The sequence below is a fragment of the Lynx rufus genome, unplaced genomic scaffold, assembly GCF_022079265.1.
Source record: "Lynx rufus isolate CCGP_SWC_20201006 ecotype Redwood Valley unplaced genomic scaffold, mLynRuf1.p SCAF_4, whole genome shotgun sequence".
NCBI lineage: Eukaryota > Metazoa > Chordata > Mammalia > Carnivora > Felidae > Lynx > Lynx rufus.
In genome coordinates this window covers 63478481-63497991 of record NW_025814856.1, presented here as the reverse complement: position 1 = coordinate 63497991, position 19511 = coordinate 63478481, and the positions used below count along the sequence as shown (strand labels likewise).

At 48.7% G+C, this 19511-nt stretch overlaps 1 protein-coding gene across 1 annotated transcript in view; it reads right to left on the bottom strand.

Annotated features, from left to right (window-relative positions):
• The window catches only part of ABCA13 (ATP binding cassette subfamily A member 13), a 394379-nt gene extending 375303 nt beyond the window's left edge, over nucleotides 1-19076 (bottom strand). The window contains exon 1 of the mRNA XM_047096975.1: nucleotides 19008-19076. Within this exon, the coding sequence (XP_046952931.1) occupies nucleotides 19008-19076 (69 nt within the window). The remainder of the gene's footprint in view (nucleotides 1-19007) is intronic.
• Between the last annotated feature and the right edge of the window lie 435 nt (nucleotides 19077-19511).

Genomic DNA, 19511 nt, shown 5'->3' with positions numbered 1-19511 from the left:
CCTCATTGGCCTGGAGTCTTACCTGACATTTTTGATCCCCTCCCTGCTAACTGGGAATGCTTCCCCCCATCGCCCACACCATGGGACCCCCACGAGGGGCTTCCCCACACTGGAAGGGCCGAGAACAGACAGCACCCATGCTGTCCCCTAAGGCAGCCCGGAGCAGATGCTACAAGATGCTGTGCTCTCAAGAAATTAATCAGCTTGGAACGCCTGGGGGGCTCAGTCAGCTGGGCATCCGACTTTGGCTCAGGTCATGATCTCGCAGTTCGTGAGTTTGAGCCCCGCATCGGGCTTTTTGCTGTCAGCACAGAACCTGCTTTGGATCCTCTGTCCCCCTCTGTCTCTGCCCCTCCCCTGCTTGCACTCTCTCAAAAATAAATAAACATTAAAAAAGAAAGAAAGAAAAGAAAAAAAAGAATCAGCTGGGAGAATCACCTGGGCTCACAAAACAGCAGCCACTGGATCAGGTGCCCACACAGCAGGGGATCTCCCACCAGGGAATGGAAAAAGTATTCAGTTCTGCACCCCCGATTCCACAGTCGCCCTCCCCATGACCTCAATGGGTGCCCCTCCTTGGTTCCTAAAAACACAGCTGAGATGCAGCAGCATTTGGCGGAGACTTTCACAGCACACACACAGAAATACATATGTCAACGGCTCTCGGGTAAAACATTGGTGTCTCCTTACAGACTTTTTCTTCTTCCAGACAGAATGAGACGAGACAAAGAAAAGAAGGTAGAGGAGAAAGAGAGCCAACTTGTCTTTATATAAGATGAAAGCCACAAAAATGCCAAGAAACAGGTCTCTAGAGCAGATCAAGCACGTTCAGTCCTAACTCAGCCCAGCAGCTCCAAACCTGTCATCCTGGGGGGCCTCCCCAGCGCCCGCATCTGCGGGGTGAGAGCCCTGAAGGCATCACCTCCCTCCTTCTTCCCGCAGGAGTCAGAGAAAGCTGCGAGCAATAAACGAAACACAGAGAAGTGAGCAATGAGTCTGAGTCTGTTGGAGAACAACTTCCCCGAAATCGGATGGAGTGAGTATGCTATAAAATACTGGACGAAGGGGAACCCAGGGGGGCTCAGTTGGTTAAACATCCGACTCTTGATCTCGGCTCAGGTCATGATCTCACGGTTCGTGAGATCGAGCCCCGGATGGGGGTCTGTCCTGACAGCAGAGCCTGCTTGGGATTCTCTCTCTCCTTCTCTCTCTTTGCCCCTCCCCTGTTTGCACCCTATCTCTCTCTCTCAAAATAAATGAAAAATTTAAAAAAAAAAAACTTTTAAATGAAAACTATAAAAATAAAACACTGGAGAAAATTCCAAAGCGGAGCCCAGAGCCCAGAACCCAGAGCCCAGAGCCCAGAGCCCAGAGCCCAGCCAGGGTAATAATGTCTGCATCTCCTGCCATGGGGATGTGAGTCCTCCCTCATCCCCACCACCCCCCCTGCTGTTGGCAATCAACATATATAGGGTAAGCTCAGGGACCGCACTGGGGTTTGAAGGAGAAATCAGACTGGTCTCAGATCTATCGACAAGAGAGTCCAGAACAAACACAACACCCGGCTAAGCCCTCCCAGAACGAATCAGATTAAAAGAAAGCGCAAAAGAAATCAGATTAGACAAAAGAAAGCTGTCTAAGCATTCTGGAGGGAATCACCCAAACACGCAAACCAAAGTCATAAAGCACGACTGGAAAAGAAACAACCCAAAGAACATGAAATTTCTTTACAACTGCTTCGTAAATAAAAACAATTTAGTAAGAGCAAACTTTCGGAAAAAAAGAGCTCAAAAGAAAAAAAAAGATGGTAAATGAAAAAGAGAGGTTGCAGATGTAAGGAAAACACAACAATAACAGAATGATTATTGTGGAAATCCAAAATTTAGACCTAGAAACTACACAGAGAGCAGACGCTGGTTGAATTTGAATTTCTGCATCAGAGGAACAGTCTGAGATCACAACGGGGATTTTCTTTAAAACATTTTTAAAGGTAGAACCATAAACACAGAAAAGCATCCGACAAATACAACAAAAAACATGCTCAGAGATAGAACACAGAACTTCCGGAAATAGAGAAGAGTTGTTCTGAAGACCAAAAGAATATGTTGTATTTCAGGGGGGAAAAATAAGCTATAGCTGAGCTATGACTATCGAGCCCCAAAGATAAAGGAAGATTAGCACAGGTCTCCAGAAGGGGAGAAAAAAGGCAACTCACTGAAAGGAGGGGGAAAAATCAGTCCAGCCTCAAATATATCTTCGCAACATTCCGCGCTGGATGCCGACGCATCAGTATTTACAAAGTTCAAAGAGAAAGAAAGTGTGATAAAAATATGATAACCAACCAAAATGGCCCTTAAATGAAAAGCAACATACGAATATTCTCAATCGTAAAGAACACAGATCATTTATTAACCTGAGCCAAGATCAAGAGTCAGACGCTTAACCGACTGAGCCACCTGGGCGCCCCTCCAACCAGTGTTTTATACCATATTCACTCCATCCAGTTTGGGGCAAATTGTTCTACGACTTTGGATTCTTTTCATCTGATTATGTGAAGCCCTAGTCCATGAAACCCAAGGGGGAACTCTGGGCAATGACATCCGGCCAAAATAAAAAATGGGGCAAAGTTTAATACCCAGTCATGTCACCTCTGATTCTGGTAGCACGTCAGCTAGAAACTACAGGACTCCTGCTAGGAGAACACAGTTCTTACTGCATGGCTGGACTTCCAGAAAGAAATCTCCAGAGAGCTGGGGCGAGGAGAGTGACAAAAAATAAATCGAAGAGAAGAGAGAATCATAAGTTGAATCTTTAAGTGTAAGATTTAGTTATAAAGGAAAGTCCCCTCAAAGGGAATGGAGGAGAGGCAGGTAAGGCAATATTTAAATAACGAATGCCTGAGAATTCTCCAGAACATACGATGACAGAGATTCATTGATAATGGAAATATAACACTTACCAGGAAACATAAATCCACATTAAAAACTTCAGCACAGTGCGAAGTGTCGTCTTCGGCTCAGGTCATGATCTCACGGTTCCTGGGTTCAAGCCCCGTGTCAGGCTCTGTGCCGACAGCTCAGAGCCTGGAGCCTGCTTGGGATTCTGTGTCTGCCTCTCTATCTCTCTGCCCCTCCCCAGCTTGTGCCCTGTCTCTCTCTGTCTCTCTCTGTCTCTGTCTCTCTCTCTCAAAAGTATTAAAAAAGTTATTTAAAAAACCCAAAAACTTCAGCACAATTAAGTCAAAGAAAAGTTCTCAAAAGCAATTCAAGAAATAAAGCCACACCATGTCAAAGGAATGGTCAGACTTGCGAGGGACTCAGCAAGAGCAAGAAACCAGAAGCTGATTAAATATCTTTAGATTCAGACAAGAGGCTTAAGAAAAAGAACCATCATATATAGAAAGGATCACAACGTAATAAAAGAAGTGAGAGGAGAGGAAGATGCAATAATTGGAGGCATTTATAAACTTGTTAAACGTCCTCAAGAAAATAGAAACCAATAAGTGATAGAAACACAGAGAGAAAATTAGAGGGGCGCCTGGCTGGCTTAGTTGGTGGAGCTTGTGACTCTTGATCTCAGAGCTCCACACTGAGTACAGATTACTCAAAAATAAAAGCTTAGGAAAAAAGGCAATCACGAATTTACTTTCATCCAAGAAAATTCAATACCTGTCTCTCGATAATTCCCTACACCGGTAAGAATCACTTAGAAAATACATTTTTTTGAAATAGTACTTTTTAAATAAGATGCCGTTTATAGTTTTGACAAAAGTATAAAACACCTAGGGAAGAAAATCTACCCAAAATACGTGCAATTCTTTCATGAAGAAAATTGTGAAACTTTATTGAAAGACACCAGAGAGAACCGGGTAAACAAACAGAGCACGTTGGCGATGCACAAGCAATGTCAATATCACCAAGGGGTTCATTCTACCCAAGCTAGTCCATGGGCTCAACGCAATTCCAGTGGAATCCTGACAAGTTTTTGCCTGTTGCATTTTGATTTGGCAGGTGTCGATTTTAATGAGCTGGTTCAGGAATGTACCCGGGAGATCAAAGGTCAATATCCAAGACAATTTTCACCAACGGCTTGAAAGGATTTGTCCTCTCACGTATCAAAACTTCCAATAAAATTAAGATGGGAAGACACAGCGTACTGTCAGTTCAGCGATACAGAAACTGACCTGAGGAGAGGCAAAGAGAGCCCAGGAACAGAACTTGGCATATTTGGAAACCTGATAGAGGAAGAAGGTGGTCAGCGGACCAATGGCAGAAAAAGTTGCTACTCAACAAACCACCAGGTCATGGGTGATCTGCAGAGTCGGGGAGCAGAGGCAGGGAGGTATCCGATCCTGAGCTCTCATTTTATACAAAGCTCTAAAAGTGAGAAAAAGAAACTTTAAGATGTTTATAAGAATACATGGTGCACCTTCTTCATGTCTTGGCAGTCTTAAACACGACAGAAAAAAGCATGAACAACAAAGGGAAATTAAGCCATATTAAAATTAAAATCTCTATTCTTCAGAAAAGCTATTTTTTTAGAAGTGTCATTTATATAACAAAATTTTTTAATGTTTATTTTTGAGAAAGAGACAGTGCACAAGCAGGGGAAGGGCAGAGACAGAGGGAGACACAGGCTCCGAAACAGGCTCCGGGCTCCAAGCTGTCAGCACAGAGTCTGACGCGGGGCTCAAACCCACGAACCACGAAATCATGACCTGAGCCAGAGTCGGACACTTAATGGACTGAGCCACCCAGCAGCCAGCCACAGACTTGGAGAATCTGTTTCAACATATGTAATCAACATTCCAGAATATATACACATTCCTACAAATCAGTGGGGAGATTGATTACCCCATAGAAAATACTCAAAGGATAAAGGATAAGAGCAGAGAGGAGCAAATTAGGAACACCCCATAACACACACGACAGGGTGCTCGGTCTCAGCAGTAGGAAGTACTTAGGAAGATGCAAATTAAACCCCAACAAAATACCGTTTTACACCCACCAGTTCGGAAAAAAGTAAAACCTCTGACACCACCAAGTGTCGGTGGGGACACGGATCCACAGGAACTTTAGAAAACAGCCCGACAACATTAACAAAGCAGAAGGTGCACATTCTATGACCCATATATTTCAACAACTATATAATAAGTTGAAGCATATTAATTTATCTTTATTACACTGGTTTGAGCCTACGAAAAGGGTTCGAGCTAGTAGGTAATTACATACATGAATCAAGATGTGTGCCCAAGAATGCTTATGTTATTTTGTGAGTGAGAAAAAAGAAATCGGAAGTCATGCAAAAATACAGGAGAATGTATCGTTCAATTGCTGTCCACTGAACAGTGAAAATCAGTGCGCTCAGGGGCTCCTGGGGGGCTCAGTGGGTGGAGTCTGTGACTCTTGATATTAACTCAAGTCATGATCTTCAGGTTGGTGGGTTGGAGCCCCGAGTCGGGCTCTGTGCTGACAGTGTGGAGACTGCTTAAGATTCTCTCTCTCTCTGTCCCTCTCTCTCTCTGCCCCTCTCCTCTGCTCTCACTCTCTCTCTCTCTCTAAAAGAAAGGGAGGGGCGCCTAGGTGGCTCAGTTGATCAAGCCTCCCACTCTTGATTTCTGCTCAGGTCATGATCTTGAGGTTCGTGGGTTCGAGCCCCACATTGGGCTCCGTGCTGACAGTGTGGCACCAGTTTGGGATTCTCTCTCTCTCTCTCCCTCTCTCTCTCTCTCTGTCTCTCAAAAAATAAATAAATAAACATAAAAAAAATTTTTTAAAAAGTGCACTCATCCATCCATCCATCCATCCATTCATCCATTCATTCATCAGGGAGTGGGTCGAAGTGTCAGGCACTGAGGAACAGCAGTGAACACCCATGGCTGAGTCCCTGCCTGGGAGGATGGAGCAGATGTATGCATACACATCCCAAGAGTGCGGTTCCCCCCGGGGATGCACATGTGCGGACGACCAGGCCCTGTCCTCACACCCTTCGTCGGCATAGCCCTGGACCATCTGCAAGCTCGTGCTCATCCGTTATTTTAGCCTTCCACCAACCAGTGAGGTAGGTCATGTTGTGCACAGTCTGTTGCCCGGTCTCCTTGGACTAGTTTTCAAGGGAACCTGAATCAACCTCAGGCCTGTGGATGAAATAAACACTTTCCCATTTTACTTGAACAGAACGTTTTATGAGCGTTGCTTAATGAAACCCATTTTTAAATCCTCAGGCTTACTCGGGCAGTGTGTGGTTTCGGTTACAACTGAAAACCACAAAGAACCAAACGACCCGGTACAAAAAGCACAATTGCTGATGAATCAAGAAGGAAGGAGGCTCTTACCAGGAAGAAGGTAGTCATGAGACTCACGGAGGAAAACATCATAACAAGTTTAGAATATCAAGGAAGCTGAAGCAAAGCGTGTAATTAGTCTGCTGCTCGGTCTTTGGAAACAAAGGGCTTTGCCTAGAGCATGAAATTCTATTGTGTCTCTTTGGGGCGCGCTTGGATCTCTGGATGTCAGCCTCTCAGAAGAGGGCACTTTCCCAGAAGTATTATGAGGTCCTAGCTGTAAACCCTGCAATAAGAGAGGGTCCAAACAAAGCCTGACTCAAGACCAAATAGCAACCATCCACCCAGTTGGCCTAAATCCATTGCCACCTTGACCTGGGACTTCCAAACCCCTCTCCAACAGAGTCCAAAATTCCGTCTCTAAGAGACCCTTTGCAAATCTTTATGTTGGCCAATGAGTTAGCTGGGGGCCAAGAGATAGAAATGGATGAGTTCTCTCACTCTCCTACTTTTTTGTTTTTGTTTTTGTTTTTTTGGTGCTGTTACTTTTTTGGCTTTATATTGAAAAGCAATTGCTTTTTGTTCAACACTCACATACTAAACATTCATGTTGCACCTGTTCAAGGTGTCCAAAACAGACTCAACCAGGGTCTCCTGGATAGCTCAGCTGGTTAAGCATCTGACTCTTGATTTCAGCTCAGGCCATGATCTCACAGTTTGTGAGATGGAGCCCCACATTGGGCTCTGTGATGGCAACGCAGAGTCTGCCTGGGATTCTGTCTCTCCCTCTCTCTGTCCCTCCCCAGTTCACGCTCTATCTCTCTCTCTCTCTCAAAATAAGCAAACATTTTTTTAAAAATTAAAAACAACAAGGGCGCTTGGGTGGATCAGTCGGTTAAGTGTCTGACTTTGGCTCAGGTCATGATCTCATGGCTCGTGGATTTGAACCCCGCATTGGACTCTGTGCTGACGCCTGATTCAGATTCTGTGTCTCCCTGTCTCTCTGCCCCTCCCCTGCCCACACTCTGTCTCTCTCTCTCTCTCGAAAATAAACAAACATTAAAAAAATAATAATAATAGGGGCGCCTGGGTGGCTCAGTCGGTTGAGCGACCGACTTCAGCTCAGGTCACGATCTCGCGGTCCGCGAGTTCGAACCCCGCATCAGGCTCTGGGCTGACGGCTGACGGCTCAGAGCCTGGAGCCTGCTTCCGATTCTGTGTGTCTCCCTCTCTCTCTGCCCCTCCCCCGTTCATGCTCTGTCTCTCTCTGTCTCAAAAATAAATAAACATTAAAAAAAAATTAAAAAAATACTTAAAAAAAAATAATAATAATAAATAATTTAAAAAAAAAAAGAAAAAGCAATGGTGATATTGGAAGATATACAAACTAAGCCTGGCCAATAAAAATGCAGAAACAAACAAAAAGGAACAACTGTTGGGGTGGGGGTCGGGTACTTGAAATCCATGCATTAAGGTCTCAATGACTAAACCACAGGAGAAAATCACTAGCCTCCTACTTACAAAATTGGAAGAGAATTTGATGGGCAATTTATTATTTTTTTAATATCTTCTTTTTAAGTAATCTCCACATAGCCCCAGCGTGGAGCTCAAACTCACAATCCCAAGATCAAAAGTCGAGTGCACCACTCGACTGTGCCAGCCCGGTGCCCCGATGGACCATTTAAATAAGGGAAAATACAGATAAAAATGCTCCCTTTGGGGGAACCCCGGGTGGCTCAGATGGTTAAGCATCCAACTTTTGATTTCAGCTCAAGACAGGATCTCACGGTTGCTGGGATCAAGCCCCACGTTGGGCTCTGTGTTGACAGTGCAGAGCCTGTGTGGGATTCTCTCACTCCTTCCCTCTCTCTCTCTGCCCCTCCCCTGCTCACACTCATTCTCTCTCTCAAATAAATAAACTTAAAAATAATAATAATAATAAATATAAAAATATTCCCTTTTACTCTGATGTCTCAAAAGAGAAGACTAAAGAAAGTTTAACGTGCCACCAGACCTGTACAAAGTCTGGGCACACAGACTACACACACGCATGCAGTTAGGCCAACACAGGCCAGGAAAACACAACCCTGGACACACCGGTTGGTAGCCATGACTTGCACGTCCCTTCTGAAAGAAAGCTGGCCGGCAGGTAGCACAAACCACAGCAATGGGTAGTAGTTGGGGTTCCTTTTGGCTCGGATGTACCACTGTTTGGAACGTATTCTAACATGATTGGGTTGGGGAGGCACCAGCAGGCCCAGCACCAAGGTAATGCTCTGTACGACCTTGATGCTGCATCAGAGGTATGTGGCCATGGTCCTCATACCGCTGCAGACAGGGAAGCCCTCCAACAGAATGCCTCATTACAGCAACTCTTGATGACCCAGTGCCCCAGGCAGGGACGTGGAGGTGACCAAACCTTTATCTAGCAAGGGGTAGAGTTCTGCCCAGGGTGGCCGGGCCAGGTGGGGACCGCTGCCCCCTGGGCCCCGGGCAGGTGGCCCCTGCTCTCAGCCTCCCTCATCCGAGAAATGGGAATGAGAAGTCCTACCCTGCAGGGGCGTGGGGAAGACCAAACAGGCCTGGGGTGGGGGACCTGAGGAAGTTATGATGCACAGGGGAGACAGGACACTGGAAGCACACAGGAAAGGGCCAGGGCTGAGAAGACATCCCAGGTCCCCCAAGGGCACCCACAACACTATGTCACCTTTCACCATCAGTCTCTCCTAGCAGCCCTGTGTCCCTCACACAGCCCCTAAGTCTGGGAGAGGTCAGGATGGGTGGCATGCACATGCCTGCTTGCCTCTTCCCCGCCCCCCCCATCCCTAAGGAGTGGTTGTTTTCAAACGGGGGCCCTCGGGTGCACAGGTTAGACTCTGCCAGGAGCTCTTGCTTGGAACCCGCAGGGTGACAGGTGCCTGTGAGCACAGCCTGGGGACAAGCCCCTGCTATCTGGTCCAGGACTGGGACCGTGATGTCCCTCCCTTGGGTGAGCACTGATTTAGCCACAGGCAGACAGGGCAGGAAGGGGCCCCAGGTGTGGAGAGAGCAACTGACACAGCTGAGTGGCAAATGCAGAGCTGATCTCGGGGCCCCAGGGTGACAAAATGTATGTCCTCCTCAGTCTCCATGGTCCCCGGGACACAGCCTGGGCCTGTAATACAATCTCACAAAACAAGCCTGAAATCTCCCTTGCCCTTCGTCTCTGGAGTTATTGTTACCAGGAGGTTGGTTTCATTTTATTTTGTTTTAACCTTGCTTGTAATCCAAAACCCAGGCTTATCTGAGCCAAAGTAAATAAAACAGGGAAACTCCAGGATTCCTAACAAGACCCACATCCCGGAGTAGGGAGGGGGCACCTCTCTGGAAAAGAAGATGATTCTGCTTTTGGTTTTTGGTTGTTTGTTGTTGCTTTTGTTTTTGTTTCTTCGTGGAAGCCACATGAATTCACCATGCTAAATAGAAACTTCCAGAACTAGCCTTTTGAGGATCTTGCCATTTTCCCTTCCCATATGTTGGTAACATTTTCAGCAGAAAGGCAATGTAAACAGGGTTTTTGTTTCCTTTCCACCTTGGCAAACAACCACATTGAGAACCGAGAAATCAGATGCCTTGTTTCTGAAACCCAGTTCGTTTTCTACACTTTTGAAAGACTGGATCTTCTGACATTCTTTTTTATTTTTATTTTTGAGTTTATTTATTTATTTTGGAAGAGAAAGAGTGGGGGAGGGGAAGACAGAGACGGAGGGAGAGAATCCCAAGTAGGTTCCACGCTGTCAGCACAGGGCTCGATGTGGGGCTCGAACTCACCAACCATGAGATCATGACCCGAGATGAAATCAAAAGTCAGATGCCTAAACTACTGAGCTACCCAGGCGCCCCTGGATTTTCTTGCATTCTTCAACTCGGGCCTTGATGCAGGACAGAAGAACATCTACAGTGAGCGAAACTCTAACACACTTTCTGTGCAGAAGGTGTGCCCACTGCCCCTCAGAAGTGGTCTCTGAGCTCCACTCCATCATGTGTGCTGAGACCATGAGGAAGAAAAGGAAGATGAAGGTAAGGAACTGGAAGCATATTAAGATCCATCAAAATGAGGGGCCCCTGGGGGGGTTATTCAGTTGAGAATCAGACTTTTCAGATCAGGTCATGATCTCCTGGTCTGTGGGTTCGAGCCCCACATTGGGCTCTGTGCTGGCAGCTTGGAGCTGGAGCCTACTTCAGATTCTGTGTCTCCCTCTCTCTGCACCTCCCCCGCTCACACTTTGTCTCTCTCTATCTCTCAAAAAGTGAATAAACGTTAAAAAGTTAAAAAAAAAAAAAAAGATCCATCAAAATAAAAGCAAAGGCCCTGTGGCCAGCGTGGTAGGAGCAGGAGAAAGGCAAAGAAACCCACGCAGCCTACACACACGCCTGCACCCCCCCTAAAGATACAAAAAGACATTTGTGTTTCAATATTCAATTTCTGAACCACTTTTCCTGGACCCCTGCTCTGAGTAAGCTGAGACACACTTGAATGACCTTCAGTGACCCTCGGTGACCTTTGGTGAAGCCAGTTTCCCCCGGGGGCCAGGGCCACCTGCTCCCCAGCCCCCCTGTCGGAGACAGACTGCCAGCCAGAGGAAAGAGCGGCCATGGAGGCCGTCCAGGGGTCTTCACAGGGGGACATGGATTCCCCTGAGGCTCCCACGGCCGCCCAAGGACGCCCTGCCTCCCTCCCCACCATCTTGCTCAGCACATCTTGCTCACATCTGGTCTGCAGCTCCAGGGGTGCATGGGTGGAGGCCACCTGCTCTCAGAGGTCTCAGAAGGCACCCCTCAGGGCACCCCGCCAGGCTCCACTTTGAACCAGCAGCCAACGAGGACACCCTGACCACAGGGATGGCTAAACCACCAGAGCCGCACAGGCGGTCAGTTCCGCTGAGCGCAAGGTTACCAGGGAGCAGGGCTGGCGCCACCAGGACAGCTGTCTGGGAAAGTGAGGCCCCAGGCTGTGTCCCAAACCCGGCTCAAGAGGCCGGGTCCTTCCACAAGAGACCTGAGGACCTGCTGTGGGGCCAGAGTCACTGAGTCGAAAGTTCTGGGGCCCTGACATGGACGGGCAGTGGACAATGCCAGTGTGGACTCTCCCTCACTGCCCCACCACAGGGGATTTCTGTGTGCCCAGGAGCCCACCGTCGTCGTTGGTCCAGTCCCCGCACTGATGCTGACCAGACACGCGGAGTTCAGGCCGCTGGCCTTGGCTGGGACACGGCCCCCTGGCCGGCAGTTCAGGCAGCTGAGATGGCCCAGAGGCTGCAGCCTTCCAGCCTGGAGGGGAGCTCGTGCAGCTGGTGGTGATTCACTCCATGCTGAGCAGACGGTGGAAACGCGTTCTTAGGGGGACCCGTCCCTTCTCTTTGAATATTTATGTATGTATTTTTGAGGGGGGAGGGGCAGAAAGAGACAGAGAGAGAATCCCAAGCAGGTCTGTGCTGTCAGCGCAGAGCCCAACGCAGGCCTCGAACCGGCAAACTGTGACATAGTGACCTGAGCAGAAATCTCGAGTCAGGCAATTAACCGACTGAGCCCCCCAGGTGCCCCCTGGGGGCACCTGGTCTGATGAATTTCCTTTGTTTGACGGACTTCTTCCTTGAGAGAGGGGACAGATTGTGACACCAGAGGTCACGCCACCCGGGAGCGCTGTGCCATTTAAAAGTCCCAAGCCACCCAAGGCGAGGGTTTGTCTCATCGAACCAACTTGTTAGAGCCCCAGGATGGGCCACGTACACACCCTGTGAGGGGCAGAATTGTCTCCTTCCCAGATTCACATGTTCAAGTCTGGACCCCCGGAACCTCAGAATGCGACCTGATTTGGAAACAAGCCCGTTGCAGATTTGGTTACGTTGAGATGAGGTCATGCTAGGCCTCACGCTGGGGTCAGGCCAGTGGTCCCGGGTCAGAAATGACCGTGTCCTCATAAAAAGGAGAAGTTGAAAGTCCCGGAAGCAATCTGTTTCATCTTTTCATGACAATGCAGGGGCACCTGGGGACCCAGTCCTTTAAACGTCAGACTCTTGGTTTCAGCTCAGGTCATGATCTCATGATTTGTGAGATAGAGCCCCACGTCGGGCTCTGTGCTGACGGCCTGGAGCCTGCTTGGGATTCTCTCTGCCCCCCTTTCTCTGGCCCTCCCCCTGCTCACACTGTCTTTCCCTCTCTTTCTCTCTCTCTCTCAAAATACATAGATAAACTTTTTTTTAAAAGCAGTTTTTTTTTAATTCTTCTCTATAATAATCTGTTTCTTTTAATATAAAAGGCATGCGTTTTCCCCAACCGACTAAAACTGAGCGTCAGAAGAAAACGGAAAAAAGGACACACGTGAGCTGAAACAGATGTGGAGGGAGGGAGGTGCGAAGACACAGGGCGGAGACACTGTCCACAGCCAAGCAGACAAGGCTCAGAAGCAACTAGCCTTGTGGACTCCTGTTTTCAGACTTGGAGACTTAGAGCTGAGACGGTGTCTGTCTGCAGTCCCGACCCAGCCTGTGGGTTTGCAAAGGCAGCCCGAGCCAACTGGGGCTGGGTCCCAGGATCAACACGATCCCAGGATGGACACAGTCCCAGGATCCACACGGTCCCAGCGCCAGCACCAATGCATCCCTGCTGCCTTGCAGGTGACAGGAGAGGTCTCACTTTTGACTTCTCAGAACACCCAATGCAAGAATATTGGTAAATATTTTCAGCACCAAGATTCCATGCCGGTGACTTTTCTTTAACTTTTTCAATCCACAAAAACCACAAACAGGTCATTATTGTCCGTAACCCCTTCCACAAACACTTTTCAAAACATCAGTCTGTTCATATAGTTACTATTGGAACTCCTGCACTTTCTTGTTTCCTCTAATATGAAGCTATTCTGCTGCGTTAAGATTTTATTTTTACAGAGCCTCCACACCCAACAGGCTCGAACCAACAACCCCGAAATCAAGAGTCGCATGGTCCACAGACTGAGCCAGCCAGTGCCCCTACCCCGCTAGTTTAAAAAATATACACAAGAACTGAAGCATCTTTGGGGTGTTTGGGTGGTTCAGTCGGTTAAGCGTCCAACTTCGGCTCAGGGCATGATCTCACGGTCCGTGAGTTCGAGCCCCGCATCGGGCTCTGTGCTGACAGCTCAGAGCCTGGAGCCTGCTTGGGATTTCTCTCTGCCCCTCCCCTGCTCACGCTCTGTCTCTTTCTCTGTCTCTGTCTCTCTCTCTGTCTCTCTGTCTCTCTCTGAAAAAAAAATGAACATTAAAAGAAATTTTTTTAAGTAAGTGCAGCATCTTTTCAGGAGCCATCATTTGATCCTTTTTCAAACCTGCCTAGCAGAGGTCAGCTCCTAACCTTTGACCCTCTGGTTCCAATTAACACTCCTACAGACCTTTATGGCAAAGCTGGAAACAAATAGTGGATGTGTTGTAATTATACAAAACCAGCCAGCATCAATCTTGAAGACCTAAACAATTTCCAAAAACAAGAAGGGCTACTTTACCCCTGGGGCTTGATAACTATAATTTCTTGCAACTTCAGAAAAATATAGAATCACGGCCAGTGTGTTGTTTCCAAAGAGGAACTATTTTTTGACACTAAATTGGGCTGTTAGCACCTACGTTCATTAGTGGACGAAAATTCAAAGATGTTACAAAAGCAGGGGCACCCGGCTGGCTCAGTCGGTAGGGTTGTGAGTTCGAGCCCCACATTGGGAGTAGACATCACTTACAGAAGAAGAAAGATCTCCTACAAGGAAAACACACACACATACACACAGAAGCCCTGAGGTTTGCAGTAGTTGAAGCTCAGGTTGAAAATCTGTTCCTCAAATGTTAAAGAGAAGAAAAGTCGTTTCCCAGATGGTGTTTTTAAGGACCAGGCCCCAAGGCATTGGGCCAGGAGGAAGGTTCAGAGCAATGTGGCCTGGGTTGGGGTGGGCTTATCTGGGGCTGTCCCAGGGGAGTGGGGAGGCGTTGGAGTCTGGCCTTGTGCCAGTGTGGAGCCCACCACAGCCACCACAGTCTTGGGGCTTCCTGAGAGCCAGGCCAGGAGACCCCGTAACCCTTGCCTGTGTCTACGAGCATTCTGCCACACGTGTGGCCCTCGAAAGCGAGAATGTGGGGCTTTATGGGTAGCGAGGGCCTGGGGTGTGGGGCTAGCAGGTGGAACCTGGTTCCTGGTCAAATGGTGGCCGGTAGGGTTTCGTGATTTCCGTCAGCCCCCTCCGACCCACAGCTGGGAGCGGACCCCCGGTTTATATGACCATGATGCCCTCATATTAAAGTGCGCCCCAATCCCCCTGTGCTATTCAAAAGGTTTGCATGCGCTTTTCATCGATGGAGAGAGGAACTAGAAACACAGAGCAGAGAGGAAGATTCTAACACAGGCAGGAGACCCAGAGAACAGTCACTGTTCCAGGATTGAGGGGCGGGGACTGGTGGGGGGTGGGGCTACTGCCATCCACCTGTGCAGGCTAAAGGGTCAGCCTGTGTCTTAAAAAAACACGGGAAAACCTCAAAAAGTGCAGAAAGAGGACGTCCCAGCAGCGGATGCTTGGCTTTCCTTATTTCTTCTTGTTGCTGCTATTAAATTATTAGCATGAGAGGCAACGAAGCAGATTGACTTATGTTAAAATGAAATGTAAAGGTGTGTGTGTAAATTCATGCGGCAAGGCTCGCGGCCAGTGGCCATTTGCGAGTGTTGGCAAGGTTGATCCAAGGTGGCCCCTGCGGATGCTCCCGGGGCACCTTCAGCTGCTCTGGACGTGCCCAGAGCACTGTCCTCATCCAACCCTGAATCCGGGAAACTCACTGCAGAGAAATGACCTAGCAGGAGATGCGTCCTCCAAGTCTAAAGATGTCATGTGGAGGGGCGCCTGGGTGGCGCAGTCGGTTAAGCGTCCGACTTCAGCCAGGTCACGATCTCGCGGTCCGTGAGTTCGAGCCCCGCGTCAGGCTCTGGGCTGATGGCTCGGAGCCTGGAGCCTGTTTCCGATTCTGTGTCTCCCTCTCTCTCTCTGCCCCTCCCCCATTCATGCTCTGTCTCTCTCTGTCCCAAAAATAAATAAACGTTGAAAAAAAAAAATTTTAAAAAATAAAGATGTCATGTGGAACAGTAAGATCTAGGAGGAAACTTAACGTCCAGCGTAAAGACACGGTTTAAGAATTTATGTGTATCCAACCGACCGCCTAGTTTGCAACAAAACCGTTAAATTCAAAGACCGAAGGGAAACTTTTAAAATGTCGGGCTTCCGTGTTAAGGGATGGCAAAAAGCAAAAAGCTATGACTTTAATTATGTAAAAATATCACATCATGGGAGTGCCTGGGGGGTTCAGTCGGTGAAGCGTCCTATTTCCGCTCAGGTCATGATCTCACGGTTTGTGGGTTCCAGCCCCGCGTGGGGCTCTGTGCTGACAGCTCGGAGCCTGGTGCCTGCTTCAGATTCTGTGTCTCCCTCTCTCTCTCTGCTCCTCCCCCCGCTCGCACTATGTCTCTCTCGCTCTCAAAAATAAAAAAAAAAATTAAAAAAAATTTTTTTAATAATTTTTTCCCAAGAAGAGTGGAAAGTCACCAATATGGAGCTAAGCACAAAGATGAATATAAGGGTACTATTCATCCATTCTACACTATTCTAATTTTCTGTCTCAAGCGTCCACGATCAAGCATTTTCTAAAGGAATGATACAATAATAAAATATCATGAAACAAAGGGTTTTTTTTTTTCTCTTTAAAGAAAATACAGAAGCAGCGTGAGGTGATAGCTCACTGCACTTTGGGTCTGCATCACCTCACAAAGAGCGCCTGCTTCGAATTTACTCTGCAAACAGTTGGAGGCCGCCTGTCCCCTGGGGTCGGGGGCTTAGCCCACAGTTTCACCGATCCCCCCCACCCCATTGGCAGAGGCAGGAAGCCCTGTGCACAAACCACTCGCGGGCTATGGCTGGGGGCCGGGACGCAGCTTGGAAATAGGTCAGTTTGGAGCCACTGGCACAAGGCTGGACTATTTCCAGTGCAGTGGGCACGGAGGGCTGGGAACACGTTCCCTGCCTGGGGCCGCTGCTCCCCAATGTGCAAGCAGAAGCTGAGCCATCCTGGGCCCTCCCCTATCCTCGGTCTCCAAGGCCACCTCCTTCCAGCACCTGAGACCTCCCAGCACCACCATCATCGCCCACGTAAGAAAACGATTCCTGGGGCACCTGGGTGGCTCAGTCAGTTGAGTGTCTGACTTCGGCTCAGGTCATGATCTCACAGCCTGTGAGTTTGAGCCCCGCGTCGGACTCTGTGCTGACAGCTCAGAGCCTGGAGCCTGCTTCGGATTCTGTGTCTCCCTCTCTCTGCTCCTCCCCACCCCCCCCATGCTCTGTCTCCCTCTCTCTTTCTCTCAAGAAATAAATGAACATTAAAAAAAAAAAAAAACAAGAAAAAAGAAAACGTTCCTGCTCCTATATCGGGCACATATGTGGGCACACGGTGGGCACTAACTCACTTCATCCTTGCATTCAGTCTCTTCTTACAGGGAGGAGAACCAGGTCGGGAAATGTGCCTACGCAAGTGAACTAGGAAGTGGCAGAGCAGAGTTAGGAACCCAGGAGGGCGGGCTCCCCATTCTCCACACCACACCCCGCGCTCCCTGCGCCCTGTGATGTTGCCATAACAAGCAGTGCCGTGCCGAATAGCCTGTCATTTCCCGCTTGTGCAGGGATATCTGTGGGGTTTATCCCCAGAAACAGGCTCACGAAATATGTGCTTGTATATTTCACTGCTTTTTCTCTGTCCGAGCTGTCAGCACAGCGCCCGACGCGGGGCTCGAACCCACAAACCACGAGATCATGACCTGAGCCGAAGTCAGATGCTTCACCGACTGAACCCCCCAGGCGCCCCCTGAGCTACAGCAACTTGAGGGCAGGACACAATTTGTCTGGCACATCCAGCATCTAGCATCTAACAGAGATGCAATAAATATTGTAGTCCTTTCTTCCTTTACTCTTGCAACCAATATTTATCGAACACCTATTGTGGGCAGATACCGTCTGGGTGCTAGAGAACACGTTGGCGAACAAATCAGAAAAAGTTCCCTGCTCACACGGATCTGAGATACTGAGGCAGGCTCCAGAGCAAGCTGACAAGTCAGTAAATCCGTGGCATGTTGTGAGGTGATAACTACACGAGGCAAAGAAGGGCAGCGTGCAGGACCACACTTCAGTGAGTCGACATCAAATGAATGAGTGAGTGAAGAATGTCTATCTGAATGTCACCGTGACTAGGTATAAACTGACATTACAGGCTAGACTATCCTGGAAACGGCCTCCCTGAGCCGACAGACAAAAAGCCTGAGAAACTAACTTCCACCTGTGACATTTCTTCCGCAGGAAAATGGGCTCCGTTCCTCAAAACCTCTATGTCAGTAAAATTCGACTTTTGACTTACAAAGTCAATATGATTACATTATATAATGATATACATGATATAATGATGTCATTATAATATGATGTTCATGAACTGAAAAACACTAAGGCACTAACAATCAGTTAAGAGCAGAAGCCTCCTTGTTAGCTCCTGATCTTAAAACTTGTCAGGGGTGCCTGGGTGGCTCAGTCGGTTGAATGTCTGACCTCGGTTCAGGTCACTATCTCACGGTTTGTGAGTTCGAGCCCCGCATCGGGCTTTGCGCTGACAGTGCAGAGCCTGCTTGGGATTCTCTCTCTCTCTCTCTCTCTCTCTCTCTCTCTGCCTCTCCCCCAACTTATTATTCTCAGAGTGAATACATAAAGTTAAAAACATAAATAACTTGTGCAATCAAATTTCCAACTGAAGTCGTTAAATCCTGAAGGCCTTTGCATGAGAACGCATCTTTTTCGACCTTTACCCTATTTTGAGAAAGAAGGAATATTCCGGATATGAGAAGTCAGCAAAATGAAATTCAATGTCAGTTACTGAATGGCTTCAAACAGAACAATGCGTCAGCAGGGAAACCCCGTCTGCTCAGTGTGGACCTTAGAATCGGAAACCCTGTGACGGCCGATCTACGTCTGCTGAAAACGACACTGAGACGCTGTTCATTTCAATCTGGCAGCGTTACAAATAAAGGCAAAGTCATCATCCTAATAAGCCGGTGATTTCTGCTCCGTTAAACCGCACACTTACAGGCTATTTGTGTAACACTAACACAAGCCTGGTTTGAGCAATTCCAATCTACTCAGGCGCCTTGCGATGTTCCCAAGAGATGAGAATTAGGCTCAAGGTGTGATATCGAATAGCCCCAAATGGACGTGTCAGGTCCGCTCTGGCGACAGACACTGCTGCCTCCAGCCGTGGGGTTGCATCCGTAACATACTACGCATGCCTTGTCCCCTCAACCAGGGGGATGTGCAGTTTCATTTTTAGAGCTGATGCCCCGAAACACTGATTACAGTTCAAATTCCATCTTTATATTTTTTGGGGGGGGCGGTTCTAAGCTAGCCCTTTTCGCACCAGATGGGCGCAGCCTGGATCTCATCCCCCCCGGATTTCATGCCGATTGTGACAGTTCAGCTATTTTGGCCCTGAGGGCAGGTTCTGACTTCCAGAGACCCAGCCCCCCTCCCACACTTCCCTGCAGAGCGGGGCAGGCCCACCAGGCCCGCCAGGCCCCCCACCCCGGACCCTCCATCCTCACACCGCACTCTTCCCTTCCCCGGGACCCTTGGGAAGCGTGCCCCGCACGCACTCACCGGGTGCCTGAGTCTGCAAAGCCAGTTCTTCCAGATCAGGGCTCCGAACTGGCGCCCAGCCGGCCCCATGCCCGCTCGCGGTCAGGAAGCCAGCCGGAGCCCGGGCTTATATCTGTGGGGCTGGGGGAAGGCTGGGCAGCATTAGTCAATCCCAACAAAAGTGAGGCAAGACAGATTACTAGTGGCTGCACACGGCAGGCATCAAATGTCCCTCTTGTTCTGCGTCTGTTGAGAAATCTTGCCTTTTCACGGGCGGCCCTGCATTCTGGGAGGGTTGGGTTACCGGAGGCGGCCCCCGGGGCCCTTTCCCGCACACGTTTCCAAGAGCGCACACCACTGATGACAGCGGGCGGGAGGCAGTGCTGGAGGTGACACGGCCCCCCAGTCCTGATGTGAATTCAGTAGAATGAGTCCTCCCCTCCCCTGGCACCAGCTATCACAGAACTAGCCAGGACATTTTTGGAGGTCCCCTGGCAGAGAATCCGGGGGAAAGAGATGGAGAGC